This window comes from Callithrix jacchus, chromosome 2, assembly GCF_049354715.1.
Source record: "Callithrix jacchus isolate 240 chromosome 2, calJac240_pri, whole genome shotgun sequence".
Taxonomy (NCBI): Eukaryota; Metazoa; Chordata; class Mammalia; order Primates; family Cebidae; genus Callithrix; species Callithrix jacchus.
Genome location: NC_133503.1, coordinates 68,765,258 through 68,783,573, shown reverse-complemented (window position 1 = coordinate 68,783,573; position 18,316 = coordinate 68,765,258). Strand labels below are relative to the sequence as shown.

Here is an 18,316-nt window from a genome sequence, read left to right as displayed (position 1 = left end):
CCAACACTACATGCTATCAACTCAAGTTTATGTCCCCCAAAATTCATATGTCTAAACGCTAACCCGAAAAGTGATGGTATTTGGGGATGGGGCTTTTGAGAGGTAATTGAGTCATGAAAGAGAACCCCTTAGGGTGGGATTAGGGATTAGCAGCCTTGTAAGAAGAGACAGGAGGGAGCTCTCGTCCTTTATCTCCACTTGCTATCTTGAGGACACAGCAAAAAGACAGCTGTCTGCAAACTAGGAAGAAGGCCCTCTCTAGACATCAGATGTGCCAGCACCTTGCCCTTGAACATCTCAGCCTCCAGAACCGTGAGAAATACATATTTGTTGTTTAAGACACCTGGTCTATGGTATTTTTGTTATAGCAGCCTGATGTGACTAAGTACTAGACCAAGGCAGAATTTCTGAGTGAGTATGAATGCACTCAGGTCTTTGGCCACAGATGTACCTGCTCCAGTTCCCTATCCAGGTAGGTGAGCATGTGCACACCTGGTTATTACACATGTCACTGGAGTGTCAGAATACATATGTCCTATGTGCAGGTGTTCCTGTCATATGCACTTGTCCAGGGGACTGTGCATACACGTGACTCTACCGCAGTCCCCCTTGTGAGGGAGAGTCCATGTGTTTATGACATACATACTTGAATGTCTGTGTGCACAGCCATACAGGCAAGTTATCCATCTTTCTGCACACCTGGCCACATGTGTGGAAGGACATCCTGTCGGTGTCTGGGGGTAGGGGACAACTGCAAGGGAGAGAGGTACTGAGCATGTTTGTCTGGCACACAGTAGGTATGAGAGAAGTGTGTGCCAAGTAAAAGTACATGTGTGAAAACACAGGTCCCAGTGCATGTGTGCGCATGTCCACAGGAATGCCCCAGGGTGGACTATGGTGCCTAGGTATGTTTACTTATGCTTCTGTGAGCCCAGGCATGACCTTAGCGCTCCCTGGGCAGGGCCAGACCAGGCTGGGCTCCTTGCTGGGCACACGGAGGCCTCTGTCTTGTGTTGGTGCCTGTGCGGGATGATGCCAAGAGTGTGTTGGTGGTATGTGTGCATGTGTGAATGTGTGTGTGTGTGTGTGTGTAGGAAGAGGCGTTCGCTCTCTTAGACCTTGCTTCTTTCTGTGGTTTGGTTTCTATAGAGACACTTCCTGTGGCAGAGAAAAGAGGTAGTGAGCTGGTGTTTCAGGATGTAAGGACCCACAGGAGCCGAGCCGGGCTCTCTCCACTGCCTGCCCACCACCGTGCAAGCTCTGGCTGGTGCTGCCCACAGTCCCCATGGTGGGCAGCCCCTGCGGCGGGGACCCGTGATCAGCAGCGGCATGCCAGGGAAGCCCAAGCACCTGGGCGTCCCCAACGGGCGCATGGTGAGTGTGGGCTCCAGGCCAGGGCCACGAGGAGGGGGTGGGCACACCCAGGGTGGAGCCCAGGAGGCACACCCAGCAGGGCCAGGCAAGAGCCCACGGGCTGCCAGCAGGTGGGAGAAGTTGGGTACAGACAGCAGCAGGTGGTGGGACCTGGTGCACTCACCCCAGCACCCTTCCAGATGGCCCAACTGGGAGCATGGTACAACCCTGGTGATGAGGCCAGAGTGGAGCAGGCATAGGCTTCTGGTCCAGCCTGACCGCTCCTTCACCTGCTGCATCTGGGGCTGCATCCCAGGGTCGCAGGGATGTGCTCCTTGCCCCCTGCCTACCCCCCACAGTGGCTTAAGCCCCTACATCCCACTCAGCCTGAGTCCTCGCCTCTCACCCCCTGCCCTAGGTGCCCAAGGTCAGGTTAGTGACAGCTCTTGCTCGGTCAGTGCCCTCCAGCCAGAGCTGCTCTGGAGGCTTCCTGCCAGAACTAGCATTGTTTGGGCAGCCCAGGGATGGGGCAGCAGGGTCAGACCAAGTTCTATTCCTGAGCTTCCAAGAAGGGCTGAGCACTAGGATGCCCCTGGCTGCAGCTGCCCCAGCCCTTAACCCTCTTCCTAGCTGCTTAGCTCTAGATCAGTGCTGCCCTCAGAGGGTCTGCCTCTTCTCATTCATTCATCAGATGGGGCAAGCTGTGCTGGGCTTCCCTTCTCTCCCTAGGGTCCCCCCTCACTTGCAAGAGCCCCTCTTAACAACCTCAGGAAGCCCAGTGTCCTGGCCCACCACCGGGCCCCAGCCTAGCATCATGAGCCAAAGCCAGTGCCTCCAGAGAGACCTGGGTTCTAGTCCTGGTTCTGTTCTCTCTTACTGGATGGAGGGGTCCTCGCCAACTCTCAGTTTTCTCATCAGTAAAATGAAGCGATTGGAATGAATTTCAAGGCTGAGATGACTGACTGAAATAATGCATATGAGACCTTTGACCCATTGTAGGTGCTGTGTAGTTGTCAGCCTGATGCCCCTCCTACATTTTCAGCCCCTCTTTAAAGGTCTCCTGCCTCACCAAGAAGCTGAACAACCCCCATCACCACTCCTGCCCCTTAGTTCTCAAGACGGGCTTCTACCTCTTCTTCCAGCATCTCTTTCCTGCCCAGCCCCAGGCTGGCCAGCTGGGAGAGAGGCCATTCTTCAAAGCCAGCTTAGCCCCCCTATCTCACTCTCCAGCACTGACCCCACCAGGAAAGTGCAAAAAGAAAATCCACCTCCCTTGCATTCCCACACCACAGGCATGACACTTGGCTCGTCCTTCCCTAGCTGTCTGGGCCAGGAAGTCAAGGAGGCTAACCTCAGGCCCACCCCAGGAGGGGTGGATTGATACTTCTGTGATAGTGCCCAGAACTGCAGGGCAACAGAGAGGGCCCAGAGACAGACCCAGCCCCTGCCTCTTCTGTGTCAGCCTGTGACTTCTCTACCCAAAAGTCACCCAGAGCAGGGAGGGTGCCCCCAAGGCCTGCCCCCAGTTCTATCAAGCCCACAGACGCCCTGGCTCCTCTCAAAAATGTCACACAGAGGTTTATCTTCGCCCTTCCTGGGCCTGTTCTGAACTCTCTGTGCCACCTCTTAGAATCCCGAGGGTCACAGATTGGCTGCCTGCTGGCCACTGCCTGCTTCCCTAGCTCTGCACAGCTGGGGCAGGAAGGGCTAGACAGGCACTGGTGTCTGATGAAGGGATGTGGAGGAAGGGGCGCCTGGGGGACAGGTGTGTCTGGTGCCTCCGTGAGTTACCTTCAGAGGGAGGCTCAGAGGAGTAAATGCTGTGCTGAGGGTAGCTGGAGAGTAGAGCGGTCAGCATCTGAACCCCTTGAACTGCCTGGCCCTGGTCCTCCCCTTCCTCTCTCCCTCCACCCCCACCATCATTCCCTGCTGTGGCAGCTTCAGTAGTCAGCCTCGCCTCTCTGCCACTCAGCTTGTCAGGCAGTTGCAAGGAAACCTGTCACTTGGAGACATCTCCCAGCCCCGCTCCTAGGAATGTCTTCACGCAGCCTCTTTGCCACATTATTTGTTCTTGTATTTATTCACTCATTCATTCAACAACCCCTTCTTACTGCCAGCTTGGTGCTGCCACCCTATCCTAGGCACTCCCGACCCAGGCCCATCAGCTCTAGCCCCTGCCCCCTAGTCTGGCAAGGCACAAAAGACACAGGTGAAAATACCAGGTGGTGGCTCAAGCCTGGAATCCCAGCACTTTGGAAGGCCAGTGTAGGAGGATCACTTGAGCCCAGGAGTTTGAGACTAGCCTGGGCAACACAGTGAGAACCTATCTTCTTTTTCATTGGCTGGGCATGGTGGTGTGCACCTGTAGTCCTAGCTACTGGAGAAACTGAGGTGGGAGGATCGTTTGAGCCCAGGAGGTCAAAGCTGTAGTGAGCTGTGATCACACCACTATACTCCAGTCTGTGAGTGAAAGAGCAAGATCCTGCTGAAAGAAAAAAAAAGAGAAAGACGGAGGGAGGGAGGAGGGAAGGAAGGAAGGAAGGAAGGAAGGAAGGAAGGAAGGAAAGAAAGAAGGAAGGCAGGCAGGCAGGCAGGCGAGCCAAGAGCCAATGCTCACGCCTGTAATCCCAACACCTTGGGAGGCCAAGGTGGCTGGATCATGAGGTCAAGAGATCAAGACCATCCTGGCCAACATGGTAAAGTGCCATCTCTGCTAAAAATACAAAAAATTAGTTGGGTGTAATGGTGCACCTGTAGTCCCAGCTACTCAGCAGGCTGAGGCAGGAGAATTGGTGAACCCGGGAGGCAGAGGTTGCTATGAGCCGAGATCATGCCACTGCACTCCAGCCAAGACTCCATCTCCAAACAGAAAGGAAGGGAAGGGAAGGAAAGAGAAAAGAAGGGAACGAAAGGAAGGGGAAGGGGAAGGGGAAGGGGAAGGGGAAAGAAGGGGGAAGGGGAAAGGAGGGGGAAGGGGAAGGGGAAGGGAGGGGGAAGGGGAAGGGGAAAGGAGGGGGAAGGGAGGGGGAAGGAGGGGGAAGGGAGGGGGAAGGGAGGGGGAAAGGGAAGGGAAGGGGAAGGGAAGGGGAAGGGAAGGGGAAGGGAAGGGGAAGGGAAGGGGAAGGGAAAGGGATCAGGGTTAGGCAAGAGCTGCAAGTCAAGAATAGAAACAGCTTGAGGGAACTAACGTCTCCACTAACTTCATGCACCATGCTGTAGGAGATGGTCCCTAGAAGGTCGACAAGCTGGAGGAGGGAGGGCCCGGCACAGTCCTGGCTGTGGGCAAACACAGGTACAGGGCCTAGAGGAGGCTGAGAGTCAAGCCTGGAGAAGGCAGTTAGCTCAGCCTGTCCTGTCCGAGGGCCTCGTTAGTCTTCCCCTCCTGGCAGGAAGACCTGCAAGGCAAAGCCCATGCACCTCTTTCTTTGTTCCTGGCGTCCAGTTCAGGGCTGGGCACTCGAGTTCAGGGTGGCCTTATTCAGGGGCAAGGCCAGGGGTCATCTCCACAGGCTGGTTCAAGTTGAAGGGAGCAGACACCCAGGTTCTGTGTGGGCATCCCCAGACAGGGTCTTGCAGCCCCAGTTTCCTCAAGCTAGGATGAAATCAGAGGCTGGTAGAGGGTGCCCAGAATAGAAGATGCTCAGTAAATTGGCCTCCCTTCAAGGTCTGATCCCTCTAGTGGCCACAGTTCAAGAGGAGCCCCTGGGCCAGTCATGCCAGATTGGACTTGCCCACCGGTGCCCTAAGGGCTGAGGCACTGGGCCTCTAAGTTTCCCTGGTCCCCAAAGGAAGGCAGCTCGGGTGAAGGGTGGGGAGGCCTCAGGCTCCGCAATCAGGCAAACTTGAGTTCTAATCTCAGTTCTGCCACATGGCAGCTTCATGACTTTTTTGGGCCTCAGTTTCCTCATCTGTGAAACAGGGGTAATAATACCTGCCACACAAGGTAAAGACGTAAAGACAGAGTGAGGACGTAGTGTGTACTGCCGGAGGATGCCTGCCACACAGCCAAAGCTCAGGAAATTGGGGCCTTACTCTCACCTTAGTATTTTCAGGTGCCAGCAGCTCCTCCAGGACCAAATTCCTAAGAAAAAAATATGGCTGGCCCAGGTCCAAGCATGGGTCGCTGTGTCACTGGCCACCACACCCTTCCTTGCCCTTTCTTCCCCTTTTTCCCCATTCACTTACCACTTCTCAAGCAAGCTGAAATGAGGGAGGCCAACCCTGCTCAGTACAACTTCCCCAGGCCCTGCAGGGCATCTGCACCTCTCACCTCACTCTGCTGTAAGGTGCTGCTCTGATTGTGGCATGCCTGGTGCTTTCACTCATGGGGCCTCAAGAAATTGGGAGTGCTGAGCCCCATGCCAGTCTGAGGGAAACTGAGGCTCAGAGAAGTTACTTGTTCCCAAATAGCAGAGCTGGAATTGGACTCCATCCCCACTCCCACCCAGCTCCAGATTTCTGTCCCTACTCAATTTCAGCTCCGGTTATGCTATCAACAACTGTCAGGGCAAGAGAGGCTAGAGATGGAGAGCTACAGGTGGCATTCAAGGGCTGAAAGTCTATAGTGAAGGGGTTCCAAGGCCAGGGCCTTGATGGCTGCTTGGGAGCACTAGGGCAAGGAGGGTGCTTCTTGAGGAGGGAGTTCAGATCCAACCCCTCCCACCAACCAGGCCAGCGTTCCAGGGGCCACCAGAGGGGCAGGGAAGAGAGGCTGGGACATGGCTGGTAAGAACGTGGTGGGAAGGGGCATTCAAGGAGCCTGGTGTTTAGAGATGACTAATGTCAATGGGCAGAGATCAGGGAGCAATTCCATAAGGACAGCAGGAGCAGATACCAGGCAGAGGCAACGGCAAAGCCGGAAGCAGGGGTGTGTAGGGGTGTGGGGAAAATAGAAACGTTCGGTGAAGTGTAGGGTGCAGCTGAGGGGGAGGGAAATGGGTGAGGCTGAAGGGGTTCATTAGTCAGGCCCAGGTAGAGTTTTAGCCGTAACCTGGCAACCGCAACGTGACTCCGGGGGCAGGGAAAGGGCCCGGGGTGGCTCCGTGGGGAGGGGTGGGGCCTGGGGGGACCTGGGAACCAGCCCCACTTAACTACATTTAGTTAAGCAGAATGGAAAATAAACCTGTGAGAGCCAAACAAAGTTGGAGTGCGGGCTGGAGCCAGCTCCAAAGCCTATCACCCCTGACTCGGGTCAGAGGGCAGGACACAGGCTCCAGGTGTGGGCGAGGACGGCAAGGCCAGGCAGCCCAGCGGACGGGGGCGAGTCCGGGCGATTCTCGGGGATCTAGGGGAGGGCGATGACGGAGTCTCAGAGGCTGGGAACACGTTGGCCGGGCCGCAGGGGGAGGAGGAGGCCCGACGCGGGCAGATAGGTGCAGCCTGCAGAGAAACTTTGAGGGCGCGCGGGGAAAGGCTTCGCCCAGTCGCTCCTCGCAGCCCTCTGCCGCCCTCGGAGTGGGGACTTTCTCCTGTAGCTGTGGGAAGCCCCGACTTTTGTTGGGGTATTTGACTCTGCGGGGAGGGCAGAGCGGAGCGGGGCGGGGGCAGGGCCGGGGCGGGGCCTGAGACGGGGGTGGGTGTGCTGGGTCCGACGCCCCGCCCAGTGCGCGCTGCAAGAACTCGCTGCCCTCGGCAGCAACTTCTTATCCCCGGGCTCCAGATGGGAAGCGAAGCTCAGGGAGGAGCCTGAAGTTGTAAAACTAGAAAAAGTCAGGCTGGGTTTTGAATCCGGGTCTGAGAGACCCCCAACACCTGTGCTCTTTCCTTCTATGGCGGGAGTGACAAATTCGAATGCCTAGCAGGGTCAGGAACCAATACTGACACAAGAACATTAATGGTAACGTTCCTTGAACATTTACTACACGCCAGACAGTGTTCTGAGTTCTTTATAGGTATTTAACTCATTTAATCGCAGCAATCCTTCGAGTCAGGACCATTCATTATTTGCTCCATTTTTAGAGAGAAAAAAAACTGAGGCCCAGAGAGGTTAAGTACCTTGTCTAAATTCACACAGTACAAGTTCGACCTCCCAAATTTAAGCCTGCCTCCCACTGCCTCCACAAGTAACATAAATGCATCAAAAGTGCCCCAGAGGCCTCTGAGGAGAGTTTAAGCCCTTTGGGGGAAGGTGGTGGCTGCTCAGTGCCAAACAAGGTTTGTCCTGCTGGGAAGAAGCTGGAGCATCACAGTCTTATAGGAGCAAGTGGAATTTAAATTCTCTTGCTTTTTAGATGTGGAAAACACTTTTAAATTAAAAACACACAAATCTGGTCCACAGATGGCTGCCCTGTGACCTGAATACTCTCAGGGTGGGAGTAGGGAACAGAGAGGGAGATTCCATTCAGGAGGGTGGGGGTGGGGGGCTTTCCAGGGGTGGAGACGTTTGCCGGCCTGTTTCCAGTTGGGACGGAAAGAAGGGGCTGGTGGTAGGAACTCCTGTGACAGGGCATGGTGAAAATGTAGGAGGTGAGGGGGAAGTAGGAATTGAGATGACTCAAGCCCTGATGTTGGAAGCCCAGGTGATGGGAAGAAAGATGGGGGCAGGGAAGCTGGCTTTGGTACTCTATTTTGGTGGAGGCAGAGAGAGCTTCCATTTAGGACTTCCATTTAGGAATGTGAGGGCTTGTGGGATATTTGGGGGAAGATGCTACCAGGAAGTTAGTTATGTGTGTCTGGAGTGCAGATCTGTGGATGGGACAAAGTGCCCAGGACAGAGCCAGGGAGGGGTTGACGCCACATTGCATGAGTGGGAGATAGTGGGGAAGCTGGAGGAGCTGCTAGGAAGGCAAAAAGAGAAATAAGAGAAACCACCACAAGAGTCATTTTGAGAGGAGAGTTTTTCTGTTTCACTAATGATTGGGATTCCCAGAGAAACCAGAGTTGTGCGTTGGGGTCAAGTATGGAGTTAGCTTACTGCAGCAATGCTACTCATAGAGTAGTCCCTGAACCAGCAGCATCAGCGTTGCCTGGGTGCTTGGTAGAAATGGACAGCCTCAGGCCCCATCTTGGACCTACTGAACCTGAATCTCCAGAGGTGGGGTCCTCCCACTCTGCACTGAAGTTTGAGAACCACTGCTCTATACTACCGAACAGAATTCTGTGCCCTCCTAGGGTGTGATGGGACCTGTAGGAGACCCTGGGCCCAATAGAAAACACTTGCAATAAGGAGATCACTGGCTTCAGAGACAGCTCTCCTTCCTCAAAGACAGCACACATTGATACAGTTGATATCACATGCTGCCCCCTGTTCTAGATGCTGTGGATACATTTTTATTTTATTTTTTTGAGACAGAGTTTTGCTCTTGTTGCCCAGGCTGCAGAACAATGGCACGATCTTGGCTCATTGTAACCTCTGCCTCCTGGGTTCAACCAATTCTCCTGCCTCAGCCTCCCCAGTAGCTGGGATTACAGGCATCTGCCACCATGCCCTGCTAATTTTTTTGTATTTTCAGTAGAGACTGGGTTTCACCATGTTGGCCAGGCTGGTCTCGAACTCCTGACCTCAGGTGATCCACCTGCCTTGGCCTCCCAAAGTGCTGGGATTACAGATGTGAGCCACCACACCCGATCGATTGTGGGAATATATTAAACTGACTTGATCTTCACATCAGCCCCTTGTTTGCCTCCATCTGTAAATAGGCATTCTCCCCTATTTACAGATTATAGATGGAGGCAAACAAGTTAACGAACTTGCTCAAAGTTACACAGCTAGTAAGTGGCAGAGACTAAAGTCTGTTCCTACCCACCATGCTATGCACACCTGGCTCACCCAGCAGCGGCTGAGGGAGGAGGGAACCAGGGGCAGCTGGAAGGTACCTGGACATAGTGGTTGGCCCAGGATAGAAAGGGAGCTGGGGGCAGCCTGGGCAAAACTCTGACCAAGCAGAACCTGGCTGGGGATGCCAGGTGGAGGAAAACACAGTTCTAACTCCTGGCAGTTGGGCCCAGAACTGTCCCCTGGGAATCCTCACTGGGCTTGTCTGACTTTCTCTGTCGGGTCTCTTATAGGTTCTGGCTGTGTCAGATGGAGGTAAGTGACAGAATGTGTGGAGGAGGCCTGGCTGAGTGGGAGGGAGGAGGAAGGTGGAGATGGGTGGGTATGCCCCTGCCACCTGCTATCTTTCCAGGGAACATGCCTGCAGAGTGGATGCCTGGGGGAGGGTTGGTTGGGCAAGAGGCTGGGGAAGGCAGCAAGGCTCACCCTACTTGTCCATCCCCCTGCAGAGCTGAGCAGCACGACGGGGCCCCAGGGCCAGGGCGAGGGCCGCGGCAGCTCCCTCAGCATCCACAGCCTCCCCAGTGGCCCCAGCAGCCCCTTCCCCACTGAGGAACAGCCTGTGGCCAGCTGGGCCCTGTCCTTCGAGCGGCTGCTGCAGGACCCGCTGGGCCTGGCTTACTTCACTGTAAGCCTGGGGTGGAGAAAGGGAAGGAGGCACATGGGAGAGGGCAGGGCGTGGGCAGAGCTTCAGGCTGGCCGGAGTGGGGTCCTCTGTCAGCTCCCTCATCTAGCCTTCCTACAGCACCCTCTTCCTCTTCTCCCAGCTGGGAACTTTTCTTCCTTCTCCCTGTCCTTGTCTCTGCTTCTCATTTTTCTCCCTGCCTCAAGATCTGGCTCCATCTGTCTGTCTGGTCCTAACTGTCTAGCTTGGTCTCTTGGCCCTGTCTCTGTCCCAATCTCTTTAATCACATCCCCCAATTTGGTCTCTGTGTCTCGAGTTTCTGCCTGCCTCCCCATCCTTCCTCTCCCAGGAGTTCCTGAAGAAGGAGTTCAGTGCCGAAAACGTGACTTTCTGGAAGGCCTGCGAGCGCTTCCAACAGATTCCGGCCAGTGATACCCAGCAGGTGGGGAAAGGGGGGAGCTGGCGCCAAGGGCTTGGAAGAGGGCAACACATGGCCTGGGCCATGCTCCGTGAACAACTCCTCCTGTCCCTCCTCCCTCAGCTAGCTCAGGAGGCCCGCAACATCTACCAGGAGTTTCTGTCCAGCCAGGCGCTGAGCCCAGTGAACATCGACCGGCAGGCCTGGCTTGGCGAGGAGGTGCTGGCTGAGCCCCGGCCCGATATGTTTCGGGCGCAGCAGCTTCAAGTGAGCGGTCCCGGCTGGATTGGCCTTGAAAAGGACACAAAAGGGGCAGGGTGGGTGGGATAGGACCCTTGGGCGGAGCCTAAACTACAAAGGGGAGGGGGCAAATTTGGAGGCGGAGACAGAGCCAAAGCCGGGGCAAGACTGGCCGAACTCAGAGGGCGGTATGAGACGTAACAGTGAAGGCCAGCTAGAGGCGGAGCGTAGCTGAGCTAGGGTCAGGGCCTAGACCCTGGGGGCGAATGGAGGAACTGAGGTGGGGGCGGGGCCAGCCCCGGGGACCGGACCTGGATCCCGGCAGCGCAGCGCCCCCCCCCAGCCCCGGCTCAGCTGCCCCGCGCTCGCCCCGCAGATCTTCAACTTGATGAAATTCGACAGCTATGCGCGCTTCGTCAAGTCCCCGCTGTACCGTGAGTGCCTGCTAGCCGAGGCCGAGGGGCGCCCGCTGCGGGAACCTGGCTCCTTGCGCCTCGGCAGCCCGGACGCGACGAGGAAGGTGCGGACGAGGGACCGGCCGGGGCAGGGGGCCCTGCGGACCGCGTGCAAGAGGGGACGCCCCCGGGTGCAGATCTGCGGGTGTGTGCCCACTGTCTGCATGCGGGCTGGAGCCCAGCCCAGTGCCGGCGCCTTCCTTGTACCTACAGAAGCCGAAGCTGAAGCCCGGGAAGTCGTTGCCGCTGGGCGTGGAAGAGTTGGGGCAGCTGCCGCCTGTTGAGGGTCCTGGGGGCCGCCCACTCCGCAAGTCCTTCCGCAGGGGTGAGAGCAGGAGTGAGCAACAGAGATGGGGGGAAGGCGGCAGTTCGGCCAAGTTTGGGGAGTGCCCCCTTCCTCCTTCGTGGCCCTCAGTTTGTAAGTCTGTGAAAATCGGAACGCAGGTCCCAGTGACCACCACACTCCCCTGGATGGTTTAGGTCCTGGGCTAGACGTTAAGAAATCTCCAACGGTGGTGACGCTCCCAGGGATTTTTACACTTGGGCCCCTGCAGGATGGCTCCAAACAAGGCCCACCAGTGGGGGAGAGGCTTCCACAAGAGGATGGGTGAGGGCAGGGGGGCTGTTCGAGTTCATTGCTCCCTCTTCCCTAGAGCTGGGTGGGGCGGCAAATGCCGGCTTGCGCCGAGAGTCTCAGGGCTCCCTCAACTCCTCTGCCAGCCTGGACCTTGGCTTCCTAGCCTTCGTCAGCAGCAAATCTGAGGTGAGCCGACTGTTGGGGAAGACAAGATGCACTATGGGCTAGGGCCACTACTCAGGTTCGTTTACGTGGTGGCCTTCGTTCCAAGTTGCTGACCTTACTGCGTCTCCCAGCTTGCTCTGCATGGCCAACCCTTTAGCTTCTTTTCTCCTGTCCTCACTATATGGGTTCACATATATGTCATAGGCACACATCCTCAGTCAGCAGATGTGTGCGCATGTGCAGTGCCCACGGGTGTGTACACGGCATGTATGTGGGAATCAGCAGGTGGACCTGTCTCTAGGCGTCCATATGCCTAGGTGTACATACATGTGTTCCTGCAGGAGGACGTATCTTTGCCTGCCTTGGGAGTGCATATGCATGCTTGAGCCCCAGCAAGCTTACCTGTCTCTGTGTACCTGTCTGCATGCCCTTCCATGTGTACACATAACCTCCCCTGTTGCTGCCCTAAATCAGAGCCACCGGAAGAGCCTTGGAAGCACCGATGGTGAGAGTGAAAGCCGGCCAGGGAAGTACTGCTGTGTGTACCTGCCCGATGGCACAGCCTCCTTAGCCCTGGCCAGACCCGGCCTCACCATCCGAGACATGCTGGCAGGGATCTGTGAGAAACGAGGCCTCTCTCTACCTGACATCAAGGTCTACTTGGTGGGCAATGAACAGGTGGGAGCCCGGCCTGGCCCTAACTCTAACCTCCTTCCTGATCCTGATCCTGACTCCAACTCCATTTCTGTCTCTGATCAGTCATAGCTCCAACTGTAATTCCATTTCAAATCCCCTGGACTGACCCTAATTTCAATTCAATTTTCTATCATCACCCTCTTCCTAATTCCAGCCTCCACTGCAATCCCACTCCTATACCTACACCCAATTCCAAAGCAACCTCAGCACCAACTCTCATTCAGACATCCACCCACCCCCTACCTCATACCCTTCCAGGTTTCCAGCTTCATCCATCATCCTACTTTGGTGATCTCAGGGGGGTAAAACTGGGGAGAACCACTGCTGGAGCTGAGGTTTGCCCCCATCATTCCCAGAGTCCAGATTGCCATCCTCACAGACTCATCCTGGATATGGCCATCTGTGTGGTGCCTCACCTCCTTAGCCTCTAGGGGCGCCCAACGGCACCTAACCAATGAACTTTTTTCTTTAAGTGCAAGCTAGCTTACACTTCAAAGAAGAGCTAGAGGGGACCCAGCTCAGTGGCTCACACCTGTAATCCCAGCACTTTGGGAGACCGAGATGGGTGAATTACGAGGTCAGGAGTTCAAGACCAGCCTGGCCAAGATGGTGAAACCCTGTCTCTATAAAAATACAAAAATTAGCCAGGCAGAGAATTGCTTGAACCCAGGAGGCAGAGGTTGCAGCAGTGAGCCAAGATCGCACCATTCTGGCCTGGGCAACAGAGCAAGACTCTGTCTCCAAAAAAAAAAAAAAAGAAGAGCTAGAGGAAAACTGGCTTTAAAGAAAATCACCAGTAAGGGGAATCTCAATGAAGAATACTGCCTTCCAGGGGACAATTGGGATTTTGTTTACCTAGCAGACAAGTCCTAAGGCCCTGCCAGGTGTGTGGGGGACAGAAACTGTCCTCCTGGCCCACAGGCTGGAGGTGAGCCAGGCAGGGAGTGATCAGGGAGAAGGAAGAGTAAAAAAATCCAGAGAAGGTCTCTTGGGAGAAGGTAGGCATTTCTGGCTGGTGTCTGGAAGGCTTCATGGAAGCAGCAGCAGTTGATGTGGATGGGGAGGAGTTTGTCTGGCAGAGCTGTGGGGGAGGATATCCCAGCCAGAGGCAACAGCTTTGGCAAAGGCCAACAGGTGGGTACTTACAGGACATGTTCAGGGCCTAGAGTGTGGGGGTGCAAGGGCAGTAGTGGGAGGCATTCTGCCCACTATTCTCAGGCCTCCAGGGTGGCTGCCAGCAGCCCAGATGGGCTTTCATATGCGCTAAATATAACTTCCCCACCCACACTCCACCTGCTCCTGCAGCACAGCATAGGCCTACTGTCTGGGAGAGGCTGCCCCCAACCCCCACATCAGGCTGGAGCAGGCAGTGGGGTCTCTGAGGGCAGTTATCAAGAGAATTACTGTTTATGTACTACTGTGTGCCAGGCACTGTGCCAGATGCTTCACATCCTCTGGTTTCACAGCAGTTTTGGGGGTGGGCCCTTTTTGAATGAGGAAACAAGAAGTGTCCTTGGTAGGGCAGAATGGAGAGAAGTGGACAAATGTCAAAAATTGGACCAGGCCAGGGTGGCTGACCAAAGGTTGGTGGTGAGGGAGGAAATGCGGCAGCTGGTCTGATTGGGTTTCACACTCCTGAGGGACATGGGGCAGCTGTTCTGGAGGCAGAGGCTATCCTGGAGGCAGAGGCTGTCTGGTACAGAAAGAGTAGGCCAGGGATCCGGGACCTAAGTCTGCCCCTTATCATTTCATGCCAGCGGCTACCTTTCTCATAATTTCTGTCCTTTCCCAAGAATGTCCAGCATTCTTGCCACTTTCCTCTCTGGCCTTAGCTTTCCCAGGCTTGGACTCCAGCTTGGTACCTTAACCTATTTACTTCCCTACAGCTCTTCTACCTTCCTTCCCTCCCTCTAAGAAGCCCCAGTGGTGGCCATGGGAGGACAGGAAGTTGTTCTCTCAGACCCACAGGGATGGCTCAGGGTGGGAGAAGGGACTCTTAGACTTTGCTTGGCATCCACAGAAGGCCCTGGTCCTGGATCAGGACTGCACCGTGCTGGCAGATCAGGAAGTGCGTCTGGAAAACAGGATCACCTTTGAGTGAGTGTCCTGTCCCCAAGTCTGGGTCCCAGGTCCCGACGCTCCTCGCTTCAGGCTCTGTTCTGGCTACCTGGCTCCCCAGATCCCGCCTCTCGTGCTAGCCCCGCCTCCTGGTCAAGCCCCTCCCCCTACAAGCCAGTACCACCTTCTGCAGTTCAAGCTCCGCCCCCTCGCCTTTGTCCTGGGAAGGGTCTGGCTGGGGGCCGGCCTCCCGGCCCTGTGCTGCCCGAGAGTTCTGCGCAGGCTCGAGCTGGCGGCTCTGGAGCGCGTGGTACGAATCTCAGCCAAGCCCACCAAGCGGCTGCAGGAGGCACTACAGCCCATTCTGGAGAAGCATGGTTTGAGCCCGCTACAGGTGACCCTGCACCGGGTAAGCCGAGGGGCCGCGGGACCGGGCGGGGCCACGGCCTGTACCGCGGGCTGCTGACCTCTCCCCACAGCCAGGCGAGAAGCAGCCTCTGGATATGGGGAAGCTAGTGAGCTCGGTGGTGGCCCAGAGACTGGTTTTGGACACTCTTCCAGGTAGGGGACGTGGGCCTCGGAGCTTGATCTCCTGGAATGGCTCTGGCCCAGAAGGAAAGTGGTCTAGGCAGGAGGCAAACACTAATTGTGGTGATCTCTGTCACAGGTGTGAAGATCTCCAAAGTCCGTGACAAATCTCCCTGCCGCAGCCAGGTGAGCGAAAGGCGGGGCGCCCTCTTCCACCTTCTGCTTCTCCCCGCCCAGTTGTGGCTCTGACCCCACATTCTCGCAGGGCTGCCCACCTAGAACCCAGGACAAGGCCACCCATCCCCCTTCAGTGTCCCCCAGTTCTCTGGTGAAGGCGCCCAGTAGTGCCACTGGAAAGCGGCAGACCTGTGACATCGAAGGTACATGAGGGATGAGCTGGGGATCAGAGGGACTAGGGCAGTGGGGTTGGGGACCATTCAGGGTGGCATCAGAGAGCCTTGCGCTAAGGCAGGAGACTGCATGCCATTGGGCATGGAACAGGAAGGATGGGGGTTTAGGAGCAAGGGGCTGGAATAAGGGGCCACAGGCCATTGGTGCTGGGGCCATAGAGGCTGTGGCCACAGTAAGGCAGCGGAACTGTTGCAGGCTAGCATGTAGGCAGGTCTGTTGGGGGGAACCCTCATGCTGTGGCTGCCTCTAGGCCTGGTGGAGCTGCTGAACCGGGTGCAGAGCAGCGGGGCCCACGACCAGAGGGGCCTTCTGAGGAAAGAGGACCTGGTACTTCCAGAATTTCTGCAGCTGCCTACCCAAGGGCCCAGTTCCCAGGAGACCCCACCACAGACTGAATCAGCAGCCCAACCCAGCGTGGAATCCTTGAACTCCACTGCCCACTCAGCCCTCTGACAGCTGCTCAACAGTCCGGGACAGCTGCATGGCACCCGGCGGGCCAAGCATGCCATGGGTCCGCTCTGCATGCCCTGTCTGTGCCATGAGTGTCCTTGGCCGCTTCCTGCCATGGGCAGGCCCGCAGGAAGAGCCGGTAGGGGTAGAAAATGGACTCAGATGAGACACACCCTGCAACTGCCACCACCTGGTCCCTCAACAAGCTCACTCCCCCATCCCTTGCAGCCAGGCCACAGTGGGGGAGGTGGGTCTAGCCCCTTGGTACAGGCTTGCCCCACACAGAGGGGTGGCGTTGGCAGTGCCAGCCTCCCCAGCCTGTGCCAAGCTTCAACAGGGGCAGGAGGAGGGGCCGGCCCCTCCTCAGGGAGCTGGTATGAATTAGGCCTGACGGTGTAGGTGGGCAGCCCCATACTCCATCCTCATAGACTATATTATAGATATGGATTTTGCAGTAAGCTTGGGGCAGCTGGGTTTGTCCTTGATGTATGATACTGTTATTATAATAATTATTGTTATTCTGCCATGAGTTGTCTTCCTTGTGTGCCAGACTGTCTTGTTGCTCCCCCCACCCTCAAACCATACTGCTTCTGTCGCCAAGGTCAGTGCCAGGAAACTCTTGGGGACCTCAGGATGTGCCTCCTGACTTCCTGTTTTCAGAACCTCTCTTCCTGACTGTACAGTATGTGGGGTGGTGTGTGAACATCTTAGAGGTTTTTTTTTTTTTTTAAAGAATATGGGAGCTGGGTGAGGTGGTCCATGCCTGTAATCCCAGCACTTTGGGAGGCCAAGGGGGTCAGATTGCTTGAGCTCAGAAGTTGGAGACCAGCCTGGGCAACATGTTGAAACACTGTCTCTACCAAAAATACAAAAAAAAGAAAATTAGCTGGGTGTGGTGGTGGTGGTGGTGGGTGTGGTGGTGCATGCCTGTGGTCCCAGCTACTCAGGAGACTGAAGTGGAAGAGGATCACTTGAGCCCGGGAGATGGAGGTTGCAGTGAGCAGAGATCATGCCACTGCACTCCAGTCTGGGTGACAGAGTGAGGCCCTATCATGGAGTGGAGGTGAGAGAAAGGGTGGGGAGAGGTGTAGGGGTGAAGAACCCTGTGGGGAGCTGTGTCTCTCCATCATGGTGCTGTTGTTCCTTGGTCTCTGTGGATCTGAGTACATCATTCTGGTCACTATTCTCTGCTTCTACTGGGGACTGACTGTGCCTCTGCACATGTAACTAGGAAATCTTTTGAGTGTGTCAAAGGCCTATGAGGGGGACACTGATTGTTGTATCAGGGGCAGGTTCTCACTCTTACCCGCTTTAGCTGGATGGTCTGGCTGGAAGCCGAAACCCCTCACGGGGAGACAGGGAAGACCTCCGAGGCAGGTCCTAGACTGCCGGGAGAGAAGCCAGACTTGGTCCCAACCCAAAGAGGTAAGTGATGTAACAGGGGAAGCTAGAAGGCATAGGGGACAGGAGAAGGCACCTGATGGGGTGGGGGTGGAGTCTCCTGACTGCCTCAAACAGGTTACACTGCCTTCCCCATTGTAATCTGCCTTCTCCTCTGCCAGGAACTCCTCTTACCCGTCCCCCTCTCAGTCAACTGGCTCCTCCTCGTTGAAATCTGTGGGATTTGCCAGCCCACCCTGTCCTTCTATGGGGGCTTCAGGCCTCTGCCCCCTCAACCCATTTTGTTTTGCTGACTTAACCCGGGATCCCTGGCAAGCCCAGCCAATCAGAGTACTTCATTCCACTGGCCAATCAGAGTATTCCATTCCATTAGCCAATCAGAGCACTCCATTCCACTAGCCAATCAGAGTAGTACATTTCCCTGGCCAGAATTTGGTTCAGACATAGTCCTTTGATCTCAGGTGTTCCAGAGTCCCAGTCCTGGTCATTCTACTCCTGCAGTTTGTAGAAAGGACTCTTAGGGAGAGAACCTGCATGTGAATGCAGCCAACACTGGAGAGTAAGACTAAAAGATGGAAGAAAGTGGCTGGGCATGGTGGCTCATGCCTGTAATCCCAGCACTTTGGGAGGCCAAGGCGGATGTATCACCTGCAGTCAGGAGTTCGAGACCAGCCTGACCAACATGGAGAAACCCCATCTCTACTAAAATAAAAATAAAAAATCAGCTGGGCATGGGGGCGCATGCCTGTAATCTCAGCTACTCAGAGGCTGAGGCAGGAGGATTGCTTGAATCTGGGAGGCAGAGGTTGCGGTGAGCTGAGATAGCACCGTTGCACTCCAGCCTGGGCAACAAGAGCAAGACTCCGTCTCAAAAAATGGAAGGAGGAAGGAAGCCGGGTGCGGTGGCTCATGCCTGTAATCCCAACACTTTGGAAGGCCAAGGCAGGCCGATCACGAGGTCAAGAAATTGAGACCAGCCTGGCCAACATGGTGAAACCCCATCTCTATTACAAATAAAATAAATTACCTGGGCGTGGTGGTGTGTACCTGTAGTCCCAGCTACTCTGGAGGCTGAGGCAGGAGAATCACTTGAACCCAGGAGGCAGAGGTTGCAGTGAGCTGAGATCATGCCACTCCACTCCAGCCTGGCAACAGAGTAAGACTC

At 55.8% G+C, this 18,316-nt stretch overlaps 1 protein-coding gene across 2 annotated transcripts; it reads left to right on the top strand.

Moving 5' to 3' along the window:
- The first annotated feature begins 1,145 nt into the window (after positions 1-1,145).
- RGS14 (regulator of G protein signaling 14) lies at positions 1,146-16,274 on the top strand. 2 transcript variants are annotated; one of them, XM_002744492.7, is made up of 15 exons: positions 1,146-1,374; positions 9,361-9,382; positions 9,577-9,755; positions 10,102-10,194; positions 10,294-10,437; positions 10,787-10,930; positions 11,079-11,190; positions 11,519-11,628; positions 12,082-12,285; positions 14,324-14,400; positions 14,644-14,770; positions 14,841-14,922; positions 15,029-15,075; positions 15,155-15,269; positions 15,551-16,274. In XM_002744492.7, exons 1-15 carry the CDS (start codon positions 1,330-1,332, stop codon positions 15,751-15,753), a joined length of 1,704 nt encoding a protein of 567 aa, XP_002744538.4. In that variant the 5' UTR covers positions 1,146-1,329; the 3' UTR covers positions 15,754-16,274. The 2 variants fall into 2 exon arrangements, with proteins under 2 accessions (XP_002744538.4, XP_078220760.1); XM_078364634.1 differs by lacking the exon at positions 9,577-9,755.
- Positions 16,275-18,316: the final 2,042 nt, after the last annotated feature.

Excerpts from the sequence above, each read along its gene's own strand:
- RGS14 (XM_002744492.7), top strand. The coding sequence starts at position 1,330 with ATGCCAGGGAAGCCCAAGCACCTGGGCGTCCCCAACGGGCGCATG. Across the intron at positions 12,286-14,323 it reads ACTTGGTGGGCAATGAACAG|AAGGCCCTGGTCCTGGATCA; the intron begins GTGGGAGCCCGG and ends TGGCATCCACAG. Across the intron at positions 15,076-15,154 it reads AATCTCCCTGCCGCAGCCAG|GGCTGCCCACCTAGAACCCA; the intron begins GTGAGCGAAAGG and ends ACATTCTCGCAG.